Source organism: Triturus cristatus, chromosome 2_1 (assembly GCF_964204655.1).
Source record: "Triturus cristatus chromosome 2_1, aTriCri1.1, whole genome shotgun sequence".
In the NCBI taxonomy this organism is placed as follows: domain Eukaryota; kingdom Metazoa; phylum Chordata; class Amphibia; order Caudata; family Salamandridae; genus Triturus; species Triturus cristatus.
In genome coordinates this window covers 423,153,171-423,180,473 of record NC_140581.1, presented here as the reverse complement: position 1 = coordinate 423,180,473, position 27,303 = coordinate 423,153,171, and the positions used below count along the sequence as shown (strand labels likewise).

Sequence of the window (27,303 nt, the reverse complement as noted above, 5' to 3'; positions counted from 1 at the left end):
TTCATCTCTTTAGGAGGACCTTCAGACTAAGCAACAGGGCAGTGCTCTTCACTCAAATCCCTACAATCTACACCTCTATGTGTGGTGATTGAGCGGCGACAATTGAGCTATTTAGACTTGCCAGCTGATTTAGTCAATGTGATTATTGCAGATAGGCGCTCTTCAGCTAAATCCATTTATTCAGGGCATTGGGAGACATTTATGGCCTGATGTTGGGACTATCAGCTTGATCCTTTACAGACCAAATTATCTGATGTTCTGGTGTTTGTTTTATCTTTGACCCAATAAGACTTTGCGGTAGGCACAGTTAAAAGTTACATCAGGTCTTTCCGCCTTTTTATATTTGCCGGACCAACATTTTTTATTAAAGCCATCCGTTGTGATGAGGCTCTTGGAGGAACAGACGCATTTGTTCCCACCAAAGCCCTTCATTATGCCTCAAAGGAACTTAAATTTGGTCCTTATGTTTCTGATGTGCTTGCAGTTAAAGCCCATGCACTTTTGCTCTCTACTACTCCTCACCATCAAGACAGTTTTTCTTATCACTGACTCTTCTGCATGCTGTGTCAGTGAGCTGCAGGCACTGTCAGAACACCCTCACCACCTTCTTTCCTCACAATTGGTGCAGAGAACTCAAGCTTCCTTTCTACCAAATGTTGTATAACACTTCTGTGTGGATCAGTCCATCACCCTTCCTCCTTTTTCCTCTGACAGCCACATCCCTCAAAAGAGGGTGAGAGGTTTCACAGGATTGATCTGAAAGCGTCCTCTGTTTTTTGACTGGGCGCACAAAAGAATACTAAGTCAATAGCCAGGTATTTTGGGGCTTTGCCAGTGCTAAAAAGGGGAGGCAGTACAAATAAGGACTTCCAAGCATGGCCATCCTGACAAACATTAAGACATGGGATCATTTCACCAGAACTACAGCTGCTTTTATAGTGTGCTGGATGTCTGCCAGGCTGCTACATGGGCACCTGTACAAACATTCACCAAACACTACTGCCTCAACAGTCAAGTCAATGGAGAGGGCCATTAAACTTGTTTGATTCTGCAAGAATTTTTGGTATGAATTCATTCCTCAGACCCTCTACCTTTTGGGAGTTAGTGCTTGGGTATCTATTCGAAAGGTGAGGAAACTGTGGTTAGAGGTATCCATCAGAAGAACAAATAACCTACCTATGATCATGCACTTTCATGTGGATACTCTAGCCACAGATTCCTCACTGCCTCCTTCCCTCCTCTTCTGTGAGTGTACTTAGGTGTCTGTAAAAAGGTCACAAGATGTATTTTGGCACACTGTCACCTCCAATCTCTCATAATTGATCTGTGTCTGAGGGCGCAGAAAAGTTCAAGATGGGTGTCAGCGCACAGGCACGCACCGCAGGCACTTATTTGTGGATCCATGCAGTCAATTCCAGGGCAGGACAAGGTCATTTTGGAGCCCAAATGGCGCCACCTTTTGGTGCGCAAGAGCAACTGCTGTTGAAAAGCTGGATCCAGTCTCACGTCTTTCAGTATTCTAAAGGAGAGGAATCTGCAGTTAGGTAGAGTATCCACCAGAAAGATCGTTACCAAAACAGGACTTTGGAATGCTGGACAAGTGATTAATATGAGGGAAATATCATTTCAATGTATACCAATAGCAAAATATTGTTAAAGTTAAGAGAGGCAGGGCTAGAATAGAACTAAAGGGTTGTAGGCTCAAAACTTCAACCAAGTACCACTTTCTCCAATAGAACTTCATGAGAACTAGAGATAAGAAATAGGAACTTCATTGATTAGAGCGCTGCACAAGAACGGGGTCTCACAGACCCATGCAATGCTGCCTCGCTTCAGCAGTCTTTTGCACTGTGAAAAATGTATAAAATATTGCTTGGAAATACCGGCATGCGCAGTAGGATTACGTTTAACAACATACACTCGCATTTCTGCAAGATCTCTATTGCATTACATAAAATATCATATGTCTTATCTCTACAGTATTTAACTGATAATAATAATAATAACTTTATTAATTGCAAGAAAAAGAGTGTTCTCTAGTGCTGAATTTGGGCACAGTGAGGTGTTCAATTGGTTATGCTGGCACAAGACAATCACTTGTGAGCTGCAGTGTATTTACAGAGCGTTAACTGAGGGTGCATTAAACATTGGTTAACCTTTGGGTAAGCAGTGCAGGTGTTGTGTAGACCAACAATATGCTCATTTCACTCAAGAAAGCATCATACCATTTGATTGAGATAAGAGTTAAGGGTGTAATTTAATTTGCTTAGTTGGTAAAAATATATTTAATTTTAATTTCTCTTCTCCCAATTTTGTTCCCCTCTGTTATGTGACACTGAGGTACTTCCTTTTGAAAGATCACCGTAAAAGGTCACTCTAAAGCTTGCAAGTTTGATACCTCGTGATGGTGACCTGGTTTTTACCAAACCAGCATAGCTGCTGTTCTACTGTCATTAAGATGCATCACCCGATGAAGGGATGTGTTAATAAACAAAAGAAAATCTTTCTGTAAATTAAGACTTATTCTTTGTTTTGTAGGCAGCGAGTCTAATGCAGAATCCTCACGTGCAACAGCTGTAAGTGTTTACATTAAAGAGTGGTGGAATAGGATGGTGTTTGAAGGATTCCAGTGAATCTTTAGAACCTAACATGCTCACACCCTCCTCGATTGTTCCAGAATGTCAGGGATGATGTCCGATGCTGTTGGGGGCCCTGCTGCTGGTGTAGGTGGCCTAACAGATCTTTCACGCCTTATTCAAGCGTAAGTACGACAGCTTTTTTAAACCGGTGCTTCAAATCAAGTTTCGATTTGTTAACAAGATGAGCATGTTAATAATTATCAAACTTCTGACCTAATACTTGTGTATAGTACTAAAAAAGCATATATTGCCAAGCTATTGAAGCAGCGCAATTTAGGCTCCACCCTTACACATCACCGAAATGCAATTATATATTTGTAACAGGCATTATATTCACTATGTGCCTTAACTTGATTACCATGTGTGAAACATTTAAACATACTAATGAAAGGTAATCATTGTAGGGTATAGAAATGTATACATGTATACACTAATGTTCAGTTTAAACATGTAAGCATGAATTCTTTATTCACGTTTTAACACTTATATTTGCAGTGAATATTAAGTGCTCAGTGAAACTTAGCCTGACTACAGGCCTCAAGAAAAATGCATTTTGCTTCGACACCATGTTATCTTTTACTTTGCAAATGTATTATTATGAACTTCGTTAGCGAGAGAAGAGCTTATTGTTTGTATTAGACTGCTGATAGAGAGGCCTGGAGGTAAGAACTTGGCAGTGAACGTGGAGAATTAATGTTGAAAGAGATCTTCTGTTCATCATGTACCAGTACATAGCGATTTTCAAGTTTGAGAACTGTTGTCCCATTTCAATGCAATGGGTAACTGAAGGGCTGTTGTAGATGCACTCAAGCAACGATTTGGTTGGCTCCTAGTGGTGATCAAAGAGAGAAGGCCGGTTCGGAATCTCCATTTACTTTTAAATTTGTGTTCTTACAGTTGCGAGATGCTGAGGTTCATGTTACACTTCAACAGGTACAGATCTCTCTGCCTGCCTTATTCTTGCAAGTCCAAAGATTTATGCTAAACACTTATTTCCTTTCCCAAGACTTCTACTTAAGTCTGATCATCTGGACACCTTCTATGCTCCCTAATTAGAGACCCTTGATAGATGATCCTATATTTGACTTCTGTTTAGAAGAGAGAAGGGAAGTGTCTTTATGGGAAATCTTTATACTTTAATGTGTTACTTTATTGTTGTGGCTATCGCTACTCTGTATCTCATTTTGTTTCAGCCCAAATTACTAAAATACTTCAGCTTATCTGCTGTATTGCTGTCCTTATTGAACTTATTATTGGTTTGCATATATACTGGATTGATTGGTTATTAAAAATAAAACCCTTTCACCATATTTAGCAACTCCTGGTTCTTATTGTGGAGTCACATTGGCTTTATAAGTTAGAAATATATTGATGATGTTTTCTCCCTTTCAATGCTTCACGTCAACCAACAAAGGTTCATTTTACCAATGGGGAAAATCTTTGACGACTTGACTAAGATATTACGTTGTAAAACCTAGCGCAGTTTCATTATAATAGTTCTCTTGGAATTTCACTGTTAACTCTATTGTCCTACACCTGTAGGGCACCAGAATCATTTGAAAAGAAAGGAAGAACCAAAGGGGGGTAATATGTATACCCATGTCCTTTCTTGAACTGTAGCACCACACCTTGTTTTAGGCTTTTCCTACCTAATTAATTTGAACCAGTGGATTTTGTTGGCCCATGGACAATACCTACAGTCATTACTAAGTAAATACCTTGATGTAAATAACATGATGTATTCTGTGCAGATCCACACTCCTACAGAATTTTGTTCAATACCAAAGTGGAGAGAAGATATGGATAGCATCTAACTTTGTAAACTTTTTTTGTATTACAGTTCATTCTTAATGGTATTTGACCCTGAAGTTCGTTGCAGGATAGCACTGTTTGCAGAATGCCTAGATGATAGTTCAGATTGTGTTCAGCATGTATCCAGAATAAGGACCTCCGAAACTATACCATTAGCATAAATTGTCCTTACAGTGTGAGTGAGTTTATCCACTCTCTAAAACATCTAATAACAAACCTAACTACTGTTTTTCTATAGCACTGTTAACAACTTAAAATACAAACATCTGACATTAGTGACAAACCAAGACAACTGGGGTTTGAAAGAACTCTGGACCGTACGTTTGTGAAATCTGCTGTCCACGAAGGTTATATGAAATGTTGGAACATAAACAGGCAGACATTTCTCACTTGTCAAATTATAACACTAGACTCAAAACGAGGATTTGGAAGATGGGTCAGCAGAAAAAGCATGGTCCTCTGCTTTTCTTGCTGAAATAACAGCTAAGCAAAAATGGTGTTTATTGGGTGAGATTCTTGTCCACTTGGCCTGTTTGATCATTAATGGGTAGAGAGTGAGCACAGCCAATCTAATATTGCCTCCCAAAAGCAAAAAGACCTTTACTACATCACCACATGTATAAATAACCTCAATTGTTTGTATTCATTCGAGCATTTCCTGTCAAGTTGTATTATGTCAGCTTAAAGTTTGAACCAGCAGATCTGGCTCTCTTACACAGTCAGAGTAATTTATTGGCTTTCATTTAGGCTCTTACAAAGAATACAGAATTGGAGCCTGAGTTTGATATACAATAGGGAATTCCACAGATGGACCCATTAGTCCGTGCTGAGATCTTAAAATCCACTTGTGTCTCTAGTGAGCACCAGTGTTATTTTCAGTGTGGGGACGATGCAGTCTTTCTTTGTTGTGTTGATTACTGCTGAATTATGAGACCACTTTAAATTTTGAATGTTTTGGTTGATCCAATTAGAACAGAAGTACTGTGGTCAAACGTAAAGCCTTGTCATTGTGAGTCAAGGCTTCTCATGTGTTTTGTGAAATAAAACATATATGTGGGAATGTAGTGAAGTGATATGTCGATGCTCAGAGCTACACCTAGCATTTTTCAGTTTTCTGCCGGCTTGTAGCTGATGGACCTGACCTGTATGTCCTGATTTAAACTTTTAATGTAACTTTTTTTGCTTCCATTCAAAATTAGCCAACTGAAGAGTATCAACAATGTGTTATTATAATATCCTACCAGGGTGCACAAAAAAGGAAAGGATTGTACCACAGCCCCTTGTCCTGCTCCACTAAAACAGATAACCCTTCAGATTGAATTGTCTGGCCTGTATAGAACATTGATATCCTTGTTACTTCTCCATTGAATTCCATATGAGCAGTAATAGATAATTCAAGAGTTTCAAACTGTTTAAGGATTGCTGGAAAGCTGATTAGTAATGCAGAACTTCAGAAGTTCCTGATTGTTAATCTCCATGCATTACAAAAAGTTGAAATAACACACTATGTTGTGGTCACAATTTCCTCATTACAACATAAAATATAAATAGTCTACAACACATAGCACTGCAAATCTAAATTGAAAACTATCTTTCTGCATCAATTTACAAGATAACAAATGCGTTTGTATTAAATGGCCCATATTAAGTGAGACATCACTGGAATTTCAAGTAACGTCATGTACATAACATGTGTGGCTGTAGATGCACATACTCATCATACTCCTGGCATTTAGTGTTGAGCCTGGACGTTTGCAACTTGTTTTGCTGTAGAGTTTCAAGTCACAAGACCTATTCTGACTTCTCCCTTAGTCCACAATGCATCACTACAAAGACTCCTCCTCAGATTGTTTTCTTACGCCATTGGCGTCGGATGTACTTGTGCCAGCTGCATGATCAGAGTGTTTTTCACTTGATTCGTTGGGACCAGGCTTCCCAGCTTTGGAAACAGTTGCTGTATATCCTGTGCCTAATTGTAGGACTCTTCACCAATGCTCGAGCGCCCACTTTCGATGCACCGTGTTTGACAGCTTCTCAATGCATCGCAACCAACACCCCCACTAGCAATGGACACCAATGGGACTTTGATACATTCAGTTCATATTCCAGATGTTGATTGTGATACAGTCGCGGCCAGCATGGCTCACGGGTGGTGGGGCGGGGGTAGGGGGTGCTGGGTGTCATGTGGGACGAGAGGGGATCGGAAATTAAAAAAATTAAAACTTACCGCATTGCCGGGTCCCGCATTTTCTCTGCTCCGACATCTTAATGCCAGGCCAACTGTTCAGCGCCCACATAGAGGAAGCAGTCATGCGATGCTCCGTTCAGTTGGGTTACCATGGAGTCCGGTGGGTGTTTCGTTATCAGGGAAGCAAGATAGCTTAGGGGAAACAGCGTTTCCTGGACATTCAGATAGGCAGAATGGTTGAGGGTCTACGGGCATCGATCCGGTTCTGGAGGGACCTCCTCCTCACATTGAAGGGAATGGTGGCCCTAGTAAAAATGGTGTGCTGCCTCGGTGTCTCTATATCCTACAGGGTGCGGTCTATGAGGTCCCTAGATGTTACTTTAAAGACTGCCTAATAATAGGTCTCCTAAGGGCCACAAAATAGAAGAGAATAGGACTGACTAATTTGAAACAAACATGGGAACGGGGAGGCAATGAACTTCCCAATCTTTCAGGCTTTAAAAATTTTTTTTTTATTGATTTCTATCTGCAAAGAATCACAAAACATTGGTATGCATACCTTTAAAACATGTTACATCATGTATCCATGACAAAACATTGTACAATCTATCAGTCCACCGATCCGGACAAGTGTCTATTGCGCCTTAACATTTCCATTTCAACAGTTGGGGATATACATAGGTCTCCTCTGTCTGCATTCCACCCTCCCCATTTCTTATCACATTTCTTAGGGCATCCTCTTGATTTATACACTTCTTTCTCCTCAGTCATGCATTTATCCATTTCAGCTGCCCAAATTTTGATCGATGGTCTTTCCGCTGCCCACCATTTCATAGCTTTCGCTCTCTTGACTAGCGTGTACCCTAATGTGACTAATTGCTGTTCCACTTCTGTGAATTCAGTAGCTTCCCAAATGTTAAGAAGCCCAAGCGGTGGTGTGAGTGTTATCTGTTTCCCAGTTGCATCCTGCAAGTGTGCCGTTGCCCCATCCCATATGTGGAGTAGGAGCGGACAGTTCCAGATAGTATGATAGAAGGTTGCCTCTTGCTGACAGCCGCACATACATAGTGCACTCTGTCTAGTTCCAATTTTTGCTAAAATTACCCCAGTGAGATACGTTCTGTGAAGGATTTTTAATTGGATCAGTCGAAAACGAAGGGTGATAGCTGCTTCCCTCAGAGACATCAATGCTGTCTGCCAGTCATCGTCCTCAATATGTCCGATGTTGGCTTGCCACCTATCTCGCAGAGCCTGAAAGGGATCTGGCAAATTGTTACAGAGTTTGCAATATGTTAGTGATATGGCTTTGTTTGGAATGGGCTCAGAGAGCAGCCGGTCTTTCAAGGGGGATGATTTCGACAGGTTACCTAGTTCCGCAAGTGCTGTTGTGAGTGCATGGCGGATCTGCAGATAGCGAAATATCTCCCCCTGGGCCAGTTCATATTTTTGTTGTAGTTCACTAAATGAAAGGATTTTGCCCTTCTTGACTAAATGGCCTATGGTGGATATTCCAATTGTGTCCCATTTATCAAAGCCTAGTTGATAACACAGGAGCCCGAGTTTTTGAGTGGACCATAGGGGCGTGGCCTGGGTCAACACCTCGGTCCAACCCAGGCGTTTAGTTGCCTGATGCCAAATTCTGACCGTCTGTGCCGTAGGGCCCAAGTATCTCCCCTTTCAGCCCTTAGTATATAGAGCTCCTAAGCACCCCTCTATCCTCATCTGGTATCTGTCTAGCATGTATGCTGGGTCCATCGGAGAACGGTAAGCCAGTGATTTATAACCACTAATCGTGAGGCCCAGTAGTAATGTCGTATATACGGAAGTGCAATCCCCCCATCATACCACCCTTTAGTCAATTTGTGCAAAGCAATGCGAGGCCCTCTCACCCAGGATGCCAGTGGTTCCAGAATTAAGGAAAAAATGCAGGGGGAATAGGGGGCAGCCTTGTCTGGTGCCTCTGCCTAATGGGAATACTCGGGACGTGCGGTTGTTGACCTTTACTTAACCCCGCAGATCCATATAGAGGAGCCTAATCTACCCTAGAAAGTTCGGGCCAAACCCCAGGCATCTCAATACCTCGAAGAGATAAGGCCATTCTATAGAGTCGAATGCCATGGAGGCATCTAAAGAGAGCACTACTGCATCTTCCTCTATGAAGGGTTGGCGCCCCAGAACATTATGAATGCAAGAAATGTTTTGAGCCGTATTCCTCTCTGGCATGAAGCCAGATTGGTCAGCATGGACCAAGCAAGCGATTATTGACACCAGGCGGGAAGCCAGGAGCTTTGCCAGCACCTTTGCCTCAACATTAATTAACGAAAACGGTCGGTAGGATCCGCAGCTGTCAGCGGGTTTACCCAATTTTCGAATGACAACAATAGAAGCCAGACGCTGGTCTTCCGGCAGGACGCCTTTCTCAAGGCTTTCGTTACACATGTTTTTAAGGTGGGGCGTGACCCGTTGGGGCATGGACTTAAGAAATTCAATAGTAACCCCGTTGGGCCCCATTGCCTTCCCTGACTGGATGCTATTTATGACTTTGCAAATTTCGTCATCAGTTAAATCATCCTCCATGACATTCCTATCTGCCGCCGATAGGGTAGGTAGGCGCATGTCTGCCAACAATTGGCAGGAGTCCTCGGCCTTATATGTAGTCGAGGAGGTATAGACCTTTTCTAGATGGTCTGCAAATGCCTCCGCGATGTCCTGCGGATCTGAGTTTTGTTCCGCCCCTTTGATGGTCAGTCTGGGTACCCAGCATTCTCCTTGTTCCCTTTTCTCCAGCCAGGCTAGCATTTTCCTTGCCCTATCTCCCATTTCATAGACCCTATGCTGTGTATGTAGTAGTCGAGCCTGTTTCCCCTCTCCCGCCAGGGTTTTGTATTCCAGCAGCTTGATAGTTAATTGGTGCATGGTTTCCTCACTGGGTGAGGAGGCACCAAGTGCCTCCAGCCGCTGGAGTTCACTCTCCAGTTGCGACAGCTGCTGATTTTGTTTCTTAACATATCCCACTTTTAGCGCTAGGGCTTGCCCTTTTAATACCGCCTTATAGCCTTCCCATATTATCTATGCCGAATCAACAGATCTGACATTTTCATTAAAATAGTGGTCTGTCTGCGAAAGCAGGGACTCTTTTATGTCGGGAACTTTGAGCAACCAGGGATTGAGGACAATAGCATTACGAGGCCTCTCGGTAGTCCACGTGAATATCTAAAATGTCCGATATCTGCTAGATGTGTGAGGAAGTACGGGACATGCTCTTGTGTGCGTAAGAGTAGTAAGTGTAGTGGGTCCAGTCTGGTTTTAGGGCGCGCCACACATCCACCAGGCCCATGACCCGCGTAAAATCCACCATCTGCATATTGGGGCACGTCAGGGGACGCCGGGGATGCTTGTCTCTTTGGTCGTCCATAGTCATATTAAAATACCCTCCCAGAATTAGAGTGCCGATGGGGAGATCTACCAGAATTTTCCCTAGGTCACCAAGGGCCTCCCTACCCAGTGCAGGGGGAAGATACGCCGAGACCACATTAAGCGGCTTCCCTTCCCAGCTGGCCTCCAGAACTGCAAACCTCCCCTGAGGATCCGCCCATGTGCGGGTGGGAGTAAGTGCGAGGTTTTTCCTAACAAGAATACCGGTAACCCTGCATGGATCAGCAATTTGTATCCCCACCGTGTAAGGGCCTTACAGTTATTACCCACTAAATGTGTTTCTTGCATCAGGACCAGATCGGGAGCCTGTCTCTTAAGATACTGCAACACAACCCCGCGCTTTATTTTATCCCCCAACCCGTTTACGTACCACGTTAGAATGGATAATGCCGTTTTTATCTGAGTCCCAGCAATAGATTATGTGCAAAGAGCATGGGAAAACCTGTGGGCACTTCGTGAGGGGCAGCAGCCACATTCAACACTTTCATAACCTGGTGAATACACATGAAAGGGCAGTCAAGCACAGACTGGCTAAAGAACCACATGATTGCATACCTTACAGTTGAAATGAGAACAAAGGTAATTGAATCTAACTTTCAACACTTTGTGATTGGAAAACAAACATATAATATTAAAACTCTACCCCCCTCTCCTACCTCCCCACTCTCCGCCCCCCTGCCTGTGGATTTCAAACTACCCACTCCCCAACAAGCCAGAGTGCCTGTCCCAGCCCCCCCTATTTAAGATGTGCTTGGTTACAGCCATACCCCCCCCCTGCCGTGTTAGAAGGATGACATCACATTAGACTGAATAATGGGGATAGTTCCCGGCCCCCTCTCATGCCGTAGTACTAACATATCTCATAATAGATCCTCCAAACCCTTACTCACATATTGACGGCACTATCACTTACTATGGTCCAGGGGAGAAGCCCCATTACAATCCATCGGAACCAATTTCCTACCTCATTAGTCACTATATGTGGCAAATGTGTCCATACCCACACCACAAATGCTGTTTTTTGGGGGGTTTTTCAGCTGCGTGCTGTGGAATCCGTTTCCTTCCTGACAGGATCACCTCGTTGTCCAGTACAGTGGTCAGATGCACTAGCACGGGGTCCTCCATTGCGCTCTTTTTTTTCGTATTCTCTACCCGACGACTTCCCTCCAGCCAGTCCCATGCGTCTTCAGGGGAGGAGAAGAACCATGCCTTGCCCTCTGATTCAATGCGGAGTTTCACCGGGAAAAGCTTGGCGTACTTTATCCCCTTGTCGCGCAGGGCCCGTTTGACCGCGATGAAGCTGCGACGTTGAGCTTGGACCTTTGTGGTGAAGTCCGGAAAAAAGGAAACTACACTATTTTCCAGCTTAAGCGGTGGGTTAGAGCGTAAAGTCTGGAGTATGATGTCATGATCTCTGAAACTGAAGACTCGCGCTATAATCGGCCGCGGAGGGGCCCCTGGCTAAGGCCTGCCCCTGGGGACAAGGTGTGCGCGTTCAATGGAAAAGTAGTTTGAGAGTCGTTTTGGTTGCAACTGCTTCAGAATGAGGTCTTCAACAAACATATCTACCGCAGGACCTTCCACCCGCTCCGGGACGCCCAGGATACATATGTTATTTCTTCGCGCTCTACCTTCATACTCATCGAGTAACCCCTCCATTTTAATCTGCTGCTCTTACAATTGACTCACTTTTTGCTGAAGCAGGGCAGTGTCTTTATTTAACACAGTTGTGACATCCTCTATCTGTTTTACTCTGGAGTCCATTTTCCTGAGGTCAGCTCTAATGAGGGATACCTCAATATTCATAGTGTTGATGCGAGTCTCTAGGCCGTCCTAATGTCCTGGAGCATCAGTTCCTGCTTCAATGGTGGGCCCTGTTTGCTGTCTGCACCCTCCCGTGAGGCGGCGTTCTTATCCTCACCTGCTTTAGACCATGCAAATTTGGCGAGTTTATTTTGCGAAGGTGTCTTGGTCCCTTTCCCACTTGCCATTGTTAGAGCGCAACACGTGGTAAATGGCTGATTCGCTAGAGGTCAGTCCCAGTACTCGCCGCCGCCTACACGAGGGGGGGGGGGGACTCCCTGTCGTGTTTCCTGGTCTACTGACCCCACTGCGTTCGGGGGGAGGGTTTGGGCCGATCGCGATGCCAAGCAAATATAATCCCCTTGCTGATAAGGTCTGTAGAGCACTTTTGTGATAGCAGCTCCTCACCTGTCCTTCCCCCCGTGTTACACTGAAGCAAGAGTAGGTGCAAGAGTAGGCTAAGATTGCACACCAGTTGCACCAAACGATTTACTCTGCACCTGCCAACTCAATCGGGCAGTAGAATGCCCCTTAATTCCACTTTGTACTCCGCCTTTCAAAGTTCCAGAGCCATGTTGAAGCGGACGCCACAGGACTGCGTCATAGGTATGTTCCTTATGTCTGTGCCAATGGAGGGCCTGCGCTGGTGTCTAGACCTTCCCTGACTCCCAATAAATTGAAAGTGGTGCTGGAAACTGTCCCTGTTTAGTCGCTGTCGTATTGACTGCTTTCCTCCAGACCCAGCCTCAACTCAATGGGGTTTTTACGGACAGGCTCCACATGAAAGAGCCTCGCGCTGCTTGCCGTCCCTGCACCCCCTACACACTATGAATCAAAGCTCACCGCCGCCTTTGGTCACTATCGTCACTTCGGGGGTCTTATGGAGCGCAGGGGCCTGTTTGTGGATTCACTGCGAAGGTGATGTCCCCACCACTTTTATTTCAGGCCACCCGACACTGCGACCCACAAGGCCCTTGAAGCCGGGGCCTTCGTTGCGGTTAGAGCCGGTCCGCCGTTCTCGCGCCTGACAGCTAAATCCTGCCTTACCCAGACGTGCGTCAGGATATACTGATGCTGTTCTTGGGTGCGCTTTCCGGCTTGCCGCTCACCAGCCAGGTATGTCGTTGTCTGTCGCCGGCTCCACTAATGCTCCGACTATGATAGCACAGTGGAGGGTGGATGCACCGCCATGGTGTGTCTCGGAGCTCCGGCCGCTCGGTGATTCTCTGCTGGATTCATTAGCTTCCAACCTGAATTTTCACCAAAATCGTTACGCCTGGGCTCAGGGGCCGGTACCTCACTCCACCACGGAGTAGAGCACAGGATTTTGGCCGGGTTTGATCAGGATAGGCGGTGAGGGCTCCGGAGCTGCGTTAGAGTGCGGCCATTACCAACGACTGCTAGCCACGCCCCCGAACTTCCCAATATTGAGCTTTATTATATGGCGGCCCACCTCCAATACGCGTTCCATTGGCTCGATGAGAAAGATAACTGGGAGAAAAGGCTACTGAGAGGCTTGTGTTGGAAACAAACCCTTACGGAACTGCTTATGCGCAGAGCAAAGACACACCCATTCTTGATTCGACAGGTGGGAAACCTCTGGGAACGGGTGGTTACAAGGGTTACGAGGGTCCTTTGTCACGTGCCTTATGTACGAGACATGCCAATCTGGGTTCTAAACTGTTTGCGGACATAACGAAAGTTATGTCGATACAGAAATGGTAGGAGTGGGTTTGTGCTGTCCTAGGTGACCCGTATCCTGGGGTCCAGTTTATCACGCACAATGACGCAATTTACTTGTTCGCGTTAGGTCCTGAACAATACTTACAATACACCAAGATATTGACCACAGAGCGCAAGATCTGGCCCCGTTTTCCTGAAGAACCATTGTCCTCACAGACAGTGAACAGGCTAATAGATCTGACTGTTGGATGAAGACTCATAGCACATATCTATAGGGTGTTACGGGATGACTTACCAAACATAGCCCCGAAGGCACACAGTAGATGGGAAGAGGTGCTCGGGTATGAGCAGATGCCACAGGAATGGCACAAGATACACACAGAGTCGCCACAGTGAGCCCAAACACACGCTTTAAGCTCATACAATATAATTATGTACATCAAGCATACCTCTCTCCTAAAACCTTGCACGCTATCTATACTTTCCAGTCAGACAGGCGCCCGGGATGTGGTGCCCCAGAGTCCGTCTTTATGCATGTATTTTGGAGCTGTGCGGTCATGATGTCCTTTTGGAGGGATGTGCTACGAAATCTAAAAGTGGCAACGAGATGGGAGATCACAGACACACCAAGTGAAATACTGCTGGGCTTGATCCCAGCCCCTTAAAAAAAAGAAAATAACTGCACATTTTTGTTGCTGGTGCTGACTAAAAGGCGGATCACCATTGAATGGATGAATGCCCACCCACCCAGATATGCAGAATGGCTGCGGGATGTGTCTGAGTGGGCAGTGGCCAAAGAGGTTAGGATGAAACACTTGAGATGGGATGAACCTGGCAGCGTGAAGTCAGATTCTATTAGACCTGCGGAATGATGGGGTAGAGCCGGGGGGCGGGGGAGCACATTGATGAAGTATAGCACAAACATAGGATGAAAATTTACCAATGGAGTCGGGCAATGGATTACTGTCAACAGAGTAAACACTGGTTCATTATATCCCATTGAATCACCGATATTACAGACACCGGGGTAGATAACCCAGTAACACATGTGCACAGCACGGAAGAGGGCTGCAACACAGGCCACATGCTTTATATTAATAGTTCTAGAGTGTTTAACTACATCATCACATGGGCAGCTAAGGAAGTGGGGGGTGTTGGGGAATGTATGTACAAACCTATTGGGAAATCATCCTGTATTTCTGTATATGCTATACTGCGATAATAATGGCTGTGAAATGTATTGCATTGAGAAACTAATAAAAAAAACAATATTCCCAAAAAATAGAGGAAGCAGTCCTCTTCGGTCTTCCAGCCTCCAAGGGTGTTGAAGGCCCAGAGCTGGTGTCCTCTGGAGCCTCCGTTGTCAGGCAGGAGGAGGCTGAGCACTCAGCCCTTAATCACTTGGGACCGAAGACCAGGTCTTGGGCCCCAATCCTGCCACATATGAAACAAGGTCAGCCATCTCAACCTACTAACTGTCTCCAGACCAAGGCAGGGCACCTTTCCAGAAATGGGCCTGAAAAATGGACCTGAAAAAGCACAGCCTAGACTGGTGCTGTCAGAACTCTCGACAGCTAGACCCAACACCACCAAGGTTTCAGTCCAGCTCCAGCTGTCACCCGTCCCCAACATGAGGCAGAATAAGATATTCATTCACCCCTCTTTGGGGAAGTTTCTCACCAGGCCTCCTGCGCCTATTCACAGTCCCTTCCCTCTCCCAAAAACAGGGGCTAGTATCCTTTGAGAAACAGGCACCTTTAAGCCTTCCACACCTCCGGGACCCAAAAGTGTTAGGGACAGTGCCTTAAGCCTAGCTCCGCCCACCCTGCTCTGACGCTTTTGCCTTCACATCTGCCACCCCAATGACATTGCACATCTGCTCAGCGTCACACTCCACAATCCCCTTTTGAGTCTCCTTATACAGACTCAGATCCTAGCAGCTTCTGCCACACTCGGGACCCGTCCTTGCGCACTGAGGGGCAGATTTACAAGCCCCTTGTGCCACCCGTACGTCACTTTTCCCGTTAAAATGATGCAAAAGTGGCACAAGGGGTTTGTAAATAAGCCCCTAAGTATCCAGGATATGGACAACTCATGGGTGGAGTACAATGTACATCCCACTAATGAACCCAACCTAGGCCCTTACCCTAATAAGTCCTCCCCACCTAATGACAGCACCGCTTATCAGGCGGTAATTAAGAGGACTGCGCACAACTACAAGGTAAAAATGCACAAGGTCCAGGACATGGCTATTTCCACATCCACATTGAAGAGAGAATGTGGCCTAAGGATAGGGTGGTCGGCCTGGGAGCTGGAGATCCGGGTGTGAGTCTCGACAGGGATGCTCAACATTCTGTGATTCTGGGCAAATCACTTAATCTCTCTGTGCTAAACAAAAATGAATGTGTCCGTCTGTAACGTAACTGGTGCTCACGTAAAGTTCGGGTCTAGTTCACGCTATATAAAACTCCACACACAAAAAAACATCTTCTGGCTCCCCTCTTGACCTTTTGTCCCCAGAGGATAGCCAAACTAGTGGCATAGAACATCGCCTGCAGCTCACAACCATTTTTTGGAATATGTTCAAGCTCAGCATCTTCCCTACTGCATAGAAGAAAATCTATGTGCTTCCCTTGCTAAAAAAGGCCTCCTTGGATCCTAAGGATCCAAACAACTACTGCCCTGTCTCCTGCCTACCTCTGCCCGCAAAAATAGTAGAGAAAATCATGAATATCCAACTTACTGAGTACATCCAATCCAACAACCGCTAGGATGCTACTCAGTTTGGATTCCGCAGTGCCCTGATCAAAAGCCACTGAGGAGATCAGGCAGGCGCTCGATCAGGGTGGGGGTGCCGCACTCATCCTGCTTGATCTCTCGGCAGCCTTTGACACTGTCAGTCATCGGTTGTTGCTCAATCGATTAGCAAACATAGGGTTCAGTGGATCAGCCTAGGTGGGATCGACTAAAACCGTGAACATTCGGTGCAGATCGGCAAGTTTGTCTCGCATCCTTTCTCCCTTGCGGTGTCCCTTGCGTGGTCTTCACTTAGTCCAACACTTTTGACCTTCTACGTCAATCCGCTGGTTGATCTAATACAATCTTTTGGTTTCTCTTTAGCCTACTATGCAGACAACACCCAAATTGTTGTCTCCTTAGCCAACGATGAGGTAGACCTAGGATTTACATTTCATAACTGAATGCAGGCAGTCAGTAGCTGAATGGCCAGGAACTGCTTAAAAATAAATTCTGACAAAACAGAAGTGATTCTGTTCAGTGCCCAAACTTCCTTTTGGACCATAACCTGCTGGCCACAGGATATAGGCTCTCAACCTTCTCCTGTAAGGAAGGTCTGCAATCTTGTATTTTTTATTGACAACAAATGATATGTTTTATCGATAAAGTCAATGCGGTGACTTCCTCTAACTTCCTCACTCTCTCAGAATGCTAAAAAAAAGATACTTCCCTTTATTCCTCTCCATCATCAAAAAACTCTGATCAAGTCATGGGTGCTGGCGAAAGTAGACAACTGCGATAGCCTCTTTCTTAATGCCCATCAATACATTCTAAATAAACTGCAGATGCTGCAAAATGCCGCAGCTCAGCTCCTTCTAAAAATTCTGAATTACCAATCCATGTGCAATTCTATCAGAAAACTGCATTGGCTCCCCATTAAACAAAGGATTACTTTCAAATCACTTTGCATTGTCTATAAGGCTCTTCAGAGCTCCGGCCCGGAAGTCCTACTACACAGACTCAGATGGTACTCTCCACGAAGGACTTTACATTCAGCCAATGGTAAACTTATAGTGGTCCCCAGGTTTAAACACCTGGTGTGAGATACTTTCGAGTTTTTTTATGGATAAAATCTGATCTATTCAGGCGTCTTTCTCAATCGGCCTTGACCCTACCACCGGCGGGTCCACCGGTGCCACCCCCTTCTCTGGTGGCCTTTACAGCTATCAATCTGGAGGACTCACTTAGGGTCCTCAAGGCCCTGAAATCAGGCTCTCCATCTGACCCATGTGCAGCTCGACTCCTGGCTTCGGTCGCAGAGACTATTAACCTGGAAGTACAGAGGCTCATCAATCTGTCCCTCCAGGAAGCCCTTGTTCCGGCTGCGAGAAAAATTCTGTCATTTTTAAAAAGGCCGTTGTTAGACCCGCTGAAGCCAGCGAGCTACAGTCCCATCTCCCTTCTACCCAGCATGGCTAAAGTCTGTGAAAAAGTTGTTAAACAAGTTACTGACTTCATCGAAAGCTCGGGCCTACTTCATCCAGCCTAATCTGGATTCAGAGCCTCCTATAGTACAGAGTCAGCTCTAATGGAAGTCTTGGAAGCCATTCGGGAATGCTTGGATTCTGGTGGAAGGGCAGCTCTGATTTTGCTGGACCCTTCAGCAGCATTCGATCCTATTCTCCATTCCCTGCTGCTTGCTCGATTTGCGGACATAGGAATTACAGGCACTGCTTGGGGCTGTTTGAAATCATTCTTGAGGGTCGCATGCAACGCTCCCCCCATTCGCCTCGACACCGCAGAGGGGGTCCACCGGGGTGCCGCAGGGGTCCTCATTGAGCCCCCTTCTTTTTAACATTTATGCGACTCCCTTGGTTCAGTTGGCAGAGGATCTTGGCGCCAAAATTATAGCTTATGCCGACGACACACAGCTCCTGTTTACCTGGGAAAAAGCTGAGTGTTCCACCTCCTCTGCAAAAAACTGTCTGTCGGATTGGCTTTCCTCTTCACAGCTTAAATGTAATGAGGACAAATCAGAAATCCTCCTTTATGGTAGTTTCCCACCTCAGTTTAGGGAAGCTCTCTGGCCGGATAACTATCCCTTACCGGCCTCAACAGGGCAACCCGCCAAGAATCTTATGGTCTGGTTCGAAGAAAACTTGTCTTTCTCTAACCTGATTAAGAAACTTGCTGGGAACTGTTTCGGGATACTCAAATCCCTCAGAACTTTTTTATCGCTCCTCCGTAAGGCCGCCAATTAAACGGTCACTCTGGCCTTGATACTTTTACGTATCGACTATGCCAACGCCCTGTATGTTGGCCTACTGGGCTACTTGCTTAACAAACTACTGGTAGTCCAGAATGCTGCGGCCAGGCTACTTTTCAACATCCCAGTAAGAAGCAGCATAAGGCAGCATCTGTGCACTCTCCACTGGCTGTCTGTAGCCGAACGAGTAAAGTTCAGAGCACTGGTCCTGGCGCATCGTGCCCTGCTTGATTCCGGTCCAATCTATTTAAGGAAGCGTTTTATGTTCTACACTCTAGCTAGACAGCTTCGCTCAGCTTCTCTGCTTCTAGCACATATTCCTCGTTTTTGTTTGCAAAGGATGGGGGCATCTCTCTTGCTGTCATGGCAGCTGCGGCCTGGAATTCGCTCCCATAAGCTCTTCGCAGCATCCAGGACCCCACTCTTTTAAAAAAAAGACTGAAAACGTTCCTTTTTATGTAACCAGTCACCCTTCACTTCTCAAGGTTCACACCGGGACACTCCTTGGACTATCCATGTGCGCTATAAGCTCCAATAACATAACATAAACGAACAGCTTGGAGAGGCAGGAGCTTCCTGCTGGGCACTTCGAAAGCCTGGAAAGCACTTCCGTTGCATATCAAGAATGCCCCCAACTTTCTGGCCTTCCAGAAACTATTGAAAACATGCTGTTCAACACTCTCTAGCTTCCTTTTTTTCTTGTTTTCACTTCTGTTCTTTAATGCCTTATTAGCCAGCACCAAGTCACCTCCGGGTCTTTGTTGTGCTTTAGAAATTTTTAATAACATAACATTTCCTCAAAGAGGCTGTCTCAAAGACTGTGGGATCAATACAATACCTCCCCATGCTCAAGGGCATGTTGAAATCCGCTGATAAATTCCAAGAGCCATTGACGGCCAAGGTTGTCCCTCCAAGGGTGGAGAAGAAGTTAAAATCTTCTATTGCCAACTCACTGGTTGTGCACACAGCACCTAAAAACCTCAGTTCATGTAACGGGCAATGATCATCCACCCAACATAGAGAGAAAGCTAATAGATGCTGCTGGCAAGTGTGTGGTTGTGGGAGCCACTAAACAGTGGCACTTTGCAAACTCTGTAGGCCCGCTCTTCTTCTGTGACACACACCACTAGGGGGCATGGAAGACCTAATTAAACATCTCCCGGGGCACACAGAAAAAGAAGTGAAGCTGGTGGCAGAGGGCATAATCTTATCTAATGCAAACATTAGATGTGCCCTCAATGCCGCACCCCCTGCCTTTAAAGGCATCAACACCAGCATCATCCTTTGGTGCCACACTTGATTGCAGATCTCAGGTTTCCAAGGTGAGTTGCAACAGTACTTTCTGAACATGCCTTTTGATGGAGAGCATCTCTTCTGCCTTCAAGTCAAAGAGATGGTAAAGGAAATCACAAATGACATGAACATAGCCAGGTCCATGGGTGTCCTTCAGACACCACCCCAAATTCCACCTTTAGCAAACTATAAACCATAAGTGGATGCAAGGCTCCAGCATCGACTGAAAGGCAGAGCTACTAGCAGTCCCTTCAGGATACACAGCTCTTCAAAGCCTTCTAATGAGGTGCATATAGAGACAACTGCTGAGGCAGGGGGCTATACAGTTCTAACTGGACACCTCAGCTTCAACGCTTTGACTCCTCTTCCATTCTCCATACCCTCTCTGGTTATACAACACCTGCTGCGGAACGGATGAGGCTCTTTGTCCCCCATTGGGAGGTGATTACCTCAGACAGGTGTAGTGCTTTCAGGAATATGGCAAGGGGACTGCATAGAGTTCCATGCTATGCTACCAAACATTTAAATTTAACTCCACTTCTTCTGCCCAGAGCATCTTCACATTTTCAAGAAGGAGGTGCTGGTGCTCCTATCCAAAGAGACCATTAAGCTGATGCCCCCCACAACAACATGGTGAAGGAGTTTACTCACTCTACTTCTTAATACTGAACTAGCCGATACCGGACCTTCGACCAATGAACAAATACATTCTACCAGAGTAATTTCACATGGTTACACTGCAAGACGTCATGCCGCTGATCTGACATGGAGACGCTACACTCAAAAGACATCTGCTTCCACATCCCCATTCATCTGCTCACCACTTGTACCTCGACTTTGTAGTAAGTGGACAGCACTACCAGTGCAAAGTCTTACCACTCCGTGTCTGCACAGAAACTCCATTCACGTCTTGTCATATCTAGATGATTGACTGATAAAGAGCAGCAGTAGACAACATTGCCTAGAGCACACTTAAAAAGTGGTGTCCTTACCCCACGTTAGGATTCACCATAAAAATCAAAAGTCCCATCTCCAGTCTCAACAGAGCCAGTCTATCCTAGGGTCCACTCTAAACGCTGTCACCAGAAAGGCATACCCCAACCAAATGAGGGTGCTAGCATTCCAAAACTTGCTCCCTCTTTTTCAAACAGGACCGTAAGGGAAGTAATGAAATTGATGGAGAAGTATGCAGTCTTTACCCCATAGTATGTTACCATGCAGGTAAGTACAGTGCATGTCCCTTTATGGTACATTACCCTGTTTTAGTTTACCACACTAGTTAGTATTTTATTTTTTAAATGGCATAATTATGTGATTTTTTTTAAAAGAATGATTTATGCATTTAGGGTTGGGTAAGGGCTGAGGGGTGGGTATGAGTGAGGAGGTAGAGGTAAAGGAAAGTAAGGGAATTCTAGGTTTTAGGGGTTGGTAACGGTAAAAAGAGATAAGGGATTTTTAGGGTAATGGTAAGGATAATGGTAAAGGGTGGCAATTTGTTTAAGAGTTCAGGGCGAGTAGCGGTAAAGTGAAGTAAGGGTGTTTTAGGGTTCAGGGACAGATAGACGTAAAGGGAGGTAAGGGCTGTTTAAGGTTCTGGGGCAGTGGCGGTATGGGGATTTTAGGGTTCAGGGATGGGTAGAGGTAAAGGGTTTTTAGGGTTCAGGGATAGACAAATAATATATCTATATATATATATATAGACGGGCCCCGATCCGCTAGGAGGTGGCATTCCTTTGGTCAGACTGTTGGTGAAGCGAGGAGCTTATTGTGGAATGCCCTCCGGCTGTTTTCAATGAACAGGAACGAAGATTTGAATGGAAAGGGCCACTCTGTGAGGCCCGCCGCAAAACTTGGGGAATGAACATAAGCAGCCAGGATTTGCATCCGTGCCAGAGGTAACAAACTTTTAAAGAATAACAACAGCTATTTTTAAACTCAGTGGTAGCGGGACTTGACCTTGCAGCACTGTGACTGAGTAATGGAACTATTCCTTTGAAGCAAGCTTTGCACTCAGTCGACGGTGTAACATCGTGCAGTTTTGCCAACATCGACATGGAGAACCAGTGAAACCTGTGGGCAGTTACAATGTATCCTGGGATTAGAAGTCCTTCATTTTTGAGCTGCACTTGGATGAAATTTTGCAACGAAAATAACGAGAATTAATACCACTTGGGGGTTAATTGATAACCTGAGACTAAGTATTTGTACTATTTTCGCTGCTCTTGTGAATATGGTGACATTGAAAAACGAATATTATTTGGAAGAATAACTGCCCCTTTAAGAACTGGAAAGATGGACTGTTGTCCTTTCTCTATGTTTTATAAGTTACGTTATATTTAAAATCCAACGAACCCGCTGAGACCATAGCTATTGGCATATGATTAAGAGTGGTGAACTCAAAACGCGTTATGCCTGTTGTTTCTTCGAATTAAAAACCTGATTGAGCACTACTGGTGTGGCCCGTGTCGCGCTTTTTGCAGAAGCGCGCCTGCTTTGAATATATATATATATCTATATATTAAACAAGATATTTTTCGCACAATTTCCAAGCGAAAAAACAGTCGCACACAAGTTTTCCTTAGAGAAGTTTTTAGTAATTGGTGACTCAGACGCGTTTCGACACCACGGTCTTCGTCAGTGAGTCATTACAAAGAACCAGGAAGTTGTTTCATTATTTCAAGTAGTTCCTGTTACATAACAATAGACATAAAAGAAGTATATGCATTGGTGCTTAGTGCTGCTGTGCATCCTAGTTTTTTAGAAGATAGACTCCAACAACTTTACTAAAAATAGAAATAAAAAAGTAACAACAAGTAAACAGTTCATATAGTCACTGTTGTCCCTGAGTTAACATTGGAACTGTTTTTAAATGAAATTCATGTTAAATTCATTAGTGAATTTTCAAGTATCATAATACAGTACACATAAATGAAAAATGGCTAGTGCCTAAGGTTCACTATTTTGTCAAAAAACCTTAATAGTCTTAATAAAAAGAATAATAATGAATATATATATATATATAATTTTCTCAGGAACTACTGAACGGATTTACACCATTTAAGCAAAAGGCACGAGTCTGAACTGAGGACTACCCCTTTGCCAAATTTGGTGTAATTCCGTTCAGCAGTTCGGGCTGTAGCTGCATCAACAGGTCCTATGGGAAAATGCATGGGGAAAACGTGTTTTGGGACCCCCCTTTTTTCTCGGCCCCCGCTTGACGAATCACCGTGAAATTTTCAGGATAGGAGCGAACCAGAGCTGGCCAAAAGTTTGGAAAATTTCACGAAGATTCGTCAATCGGCGCCAACGTTATTCCAAATAGAATGTTGCGGATTTCCTATGGAAAATAGGTCCTAACTATATCTACCTACTGGCGACCGCCAGTAGGTAATATATATATATATATTATCTACTGGCGGTCGCCAGTAGATAGTTATAGTTAGGAACGTGTTTCCATAGGAAATCTGAAAATTCTATTTTGAATACCTTTGGCGCCGGTTGACGAATCCTCATGAAATTTTCAAAACTAATGGGGCGCTCTGCTCAGCTCCTACCCTGAAAGTCTCGGGGCGATTCGTCAAGTGGGGGCCGAGAAAAAAGGGGGGTCCCAAAACGCGTTTTCCCCATGCATTTTCCCATAGGACCTTTAGTCGAAGGTACAGCCCGAACGGCTGAACAGAATTACTTGAAATTTGGCAGAGAGGTAGTCCTCAGGTCAGGGAAGTGCCTTTTGCAGGTCTGGTGTCAATCTGTTCAGTAGTTCCTGAGAAAATAGCATTTAAAAGCATATAAATATCTACAAGCGCGTACCGTGCGCGCACCGTGCGAGCACCGTGCGAGCACCCTAACGTGCGCGAGCGTAATTCTGATTGGTGGTTACATGTTAGTCAACGTTCGAATCGGTCGAAATCAGGAAGTGTCGGCCGCCATTTTGGTTTGTTTTCAGTGCGAGAGTGAAAAAGGAAGGTGGCGAACGTGAAAAGGGGGCAGGGTAGAGAGTTCCTGACCCCCTAGCGACCGCCACTCTTATCACAAGGATGATGTCATCAGTGATGTCATCAGTGATGTCATGAGTGATGTCACTGACCATGTCATGAGTGATGTAATATGTGACATCATCAGCAGTGCATTGCGGGCGCGCGAGTTATAGTTATCTGAACTAACTATAACGGGGGAATTTCATTGGTTTTTTACGAGTGAAATATCCACCTAACTATAACATGTGTGAAACCTATGGTTTTTTAAGTGAATTTGCAAGGTTTTTTAAATGCTAATTCCTAACTATAACGTGTATGAAAGCTATGGTTTTTTCAGTGAATATATATATATATATATATATATATATATATATATATATATATATATATATATATATATACGCAGAAGGTAAGCCCGCTTGTGCTACCAGGAATAAACAAGCCACTCCGGTGTGGGGGTGAAAATCGGTGTGTTTGTTTGGCAAACATTTAAAGGGATAGTGACAGGCATGACGCAGCGTGCTAAAAAACATAAACAAAAGACTTCAATAATGTTATTGAATTTTAAATAATAAATGTGACGTTTTCATTTGCTGTCCTCTCCACCCAGTAATACATTTCTTGGTGTCATTTATCCATTGTCCATGGTTGCAAGTTGATTATAGCCCAAGTGTCGCATTTTGGTACACTATGGTGATCTGCTCACCTGTAGAGTTGTTAGCTTTAAGGGTTGTAGGTTAATTTAGGTCTAGTACCCATATATTACTCGAGTGCATGTATCAACTAGATGACTATATATTGAGCTGTTATTCACTACAGCTACCACATACAGTTTGACATTGATAATTGGGTGTGTAGAGAGGGAGTCGGATGGAAAGAATCTACTGGTTTAGTACCCCTATATAGTCCTTGCAGTGTGTCTCTTGACCAATTGACTGTGCCTTGTATTCATGCATGAAGAGCTCATGGTAGCATATCGGTGCTAATCTATTTACTGTGCCACATTTCAGTAGTACTGTCAAACAGGTGATTAATTTGGTCGTGAGTGCAAACTACTTCTACCCATTATTCGTGCTAATGGAGAGATGACAGTTCGGGAGAACGTCCTACAATCTCCGGTGCTCTTAACAGTGTCACGGTGGCTACTCTCCTTCTGTTATGCCCGAGTGCTCTGTCAGGAGAAACAACAGCCAGTAAATATTACATGTTCACTGGAACTCTGTACATTAATTCACATTTCAAAGACTAATATAATACGACATTTATGCATGGTATCAATGATTGCTGGTCATTCTGTGGATCAAATTGGGTGAATAATTTCGATCACAAATTGGGCGGGGTACAGCATGAAACCATTAAATATAAACAGGTGATATACTTAAAAACTTTCAATTTCTCACTAGGTGGAACTAATGGTGTCGGGCATTGGGGAGGACATCAGGGATTATAGTTGTGCATGAAGCTCCTCATCATTATTCATCCATCTGGGGAACATGCTGCCTGCCTGCAAAATGAATCCTGATTCGAGTCTGCGTAAAGCTTGAACACGTACCTCCTCTTGGATGTTTCGGTATTGAATCTAGACCAAAATATTTGCCCTTCGTCCAGTCACTGTTGTGAGCTTCATTAAAGTCTTTAGCTCTGCTGTAGCTAAAATCTCGAATTGTTATGGCTCGCCTGTGCTCAAGAGTTTGCTTTTTTACTGGGACGGTTGTTGATCCGACATACCACTTCCCACAGGGGCACGTAATGGCATACACCACGAACTCAGTCTCACAGTTAATAGGTCTAGGAATCTTCCATTGTTTCTTGGACCTTTGAAGTGTAACTTCTCTGACATTCTCACTGTGACTGCAAGCTTTGCACTTATTGCATTTGTGAAACCCCCACTTTGTTCCAGCCAAGTTTTCTTGCTGGTTTGTAGGTGACTGTTGACCAGTATGACTTTCAAGGACAGGTTTTTTCTGTAAGTGACTGATGGTACCCTCCCTAGTTTCTTTTCAAGCATCGGATCTTGGGTTAGAATGTGCCACCTTTTCTTCAGCATAGTTTTAAGGTCACCTGCCTGTGTGTTGTACATAGTTATAAAACATACAGGGGTTTCCACTTCACCTAATCTGCATTGGATTTTAGGTAGTTGGAACAATGCTTCATTTTGGTTGATGGTATCCGCTTTCATAGCACTTTTGCATAGCATTTGTTCCTGAATCTCTTATGCATGTCACTTTTGGTTCTTTCATTAGAGGCTTCAGAGCTGCAATTACGTTTGGCTCTGAGAAACTCTCCATAGGGGATACTCCACCTAAAATTGGGGGGATAACAACTAGCCACATGGAGGATCGAGTTACCTGCAGTCTCCTTTCTGTAAAGATCTGTAGCTAGCTTGCCTTCACTTATGGTTAGTCTGAGGTCAAGAAAAACAATGGTGTCCTCGCTGTGCTGCATAGTAAAACTCAGGTTCATACTGTTGCAATTTAATTTGTTGACAAACTCAAGCAGATCACATTCTTTGCCTTCCCAAACAAAAAACACATTGTCAATAAACCGCAGCACATACCGATCCTACTGGTCCATGGTTCCATGTCTTCCCCTATACCACCTGCTTCTCCCACCAGCCCACCATGAAGTTGGCATAGCTGGGGGCAAAGCAGGTGCCCATGGAAGTGCCCTGTAGTCGTTTATACCACCTTCCATTAAATATAAAGACATTCTCTGTGAGACAAATTTCAATCATTTGAAGAATAATTTGTGTGTGTTCTAGAAGATGTATACTCCTGGCTTTGAGAAAGTTTTGGCATGCTTTTAGGCCGCCAGTGTGTCTGATGCTCGTATAAAGACTTTCCACGTCAAGGCAGACCATCCAATATTCCTTTTCCCAGTGCAAGTTTTGGAAATCTCTGTAGAAAATCCTTGGTGTCTCTTAGATACAAACTAAGATCTTTTACATAGGGGAATAGTAAATGGTCTACAAAGACAGAGGTTTTCTCAAGTAGACTATTCTTCGAGGGACAATAGGATGGCCGGGGGGGTTGGTTGGGTTCTTTTATACCTTGGGTAATATGTAGAAGGTCGGTGTCGTTGGCGTTTCGTTAAGTAAGAACTGACGTTCATCCCAGCTCAAGAGCTCTTTCTCAAACCACCGCTTCAAGAGATCATGGTACTTATGCTGAAGACTATCCAGGTATGACTTATCAGCCCTTTCATAACATGTTGTGTTACCCAACTGTCTTAGCGCTTCTTGTATGTATTTGTCTCTGTCCATTATGACAATGTTGCCCCCCTTATCCGATGGTTTGATGATCAATCAATCAAGCATTTGTAGAGCGCACTACTCACCCACGAGGGTCTCAAGGCGCTAAGGGGGGGGCTGCTACTGCTCAAACAGCCAAGTCTTGAGAAGTCTCCTGAAGGTCAGCGGGTCCTGGGTCTGTCACAGGTGGATGGGAGGGTGTTCCATGTCTTGGCATCGAG

General features: G+C 44.6%; 1 protein-coding gene across 1 annotated transcript in view; it reads left to right on the top strand.

Annotated features, from left to right (window-relative positions):
* The window catches only part of SGTB (small glutamine rich tetratricopeptide repeat co-chaperone beta), a 143,329-nt gene that overhangs the window by 102,839 nt on the left and 13,187 nt on the right, over positions 1-27,303 (top strand). The window contains exons 9-10 of the mRNA XM_085631826.1: positions 2,539-2,576; positions 2,678-2,761. Of these exons, the coding sequence (XP_085487952.1) occupies positions 2,539-2,576; positions 2,678-2,761 (122 nt within the window). The remainder of the gene's footprint in view (positions 1-2,538; positions 2,577-2,677; positions 2,762-27,303) is intronic.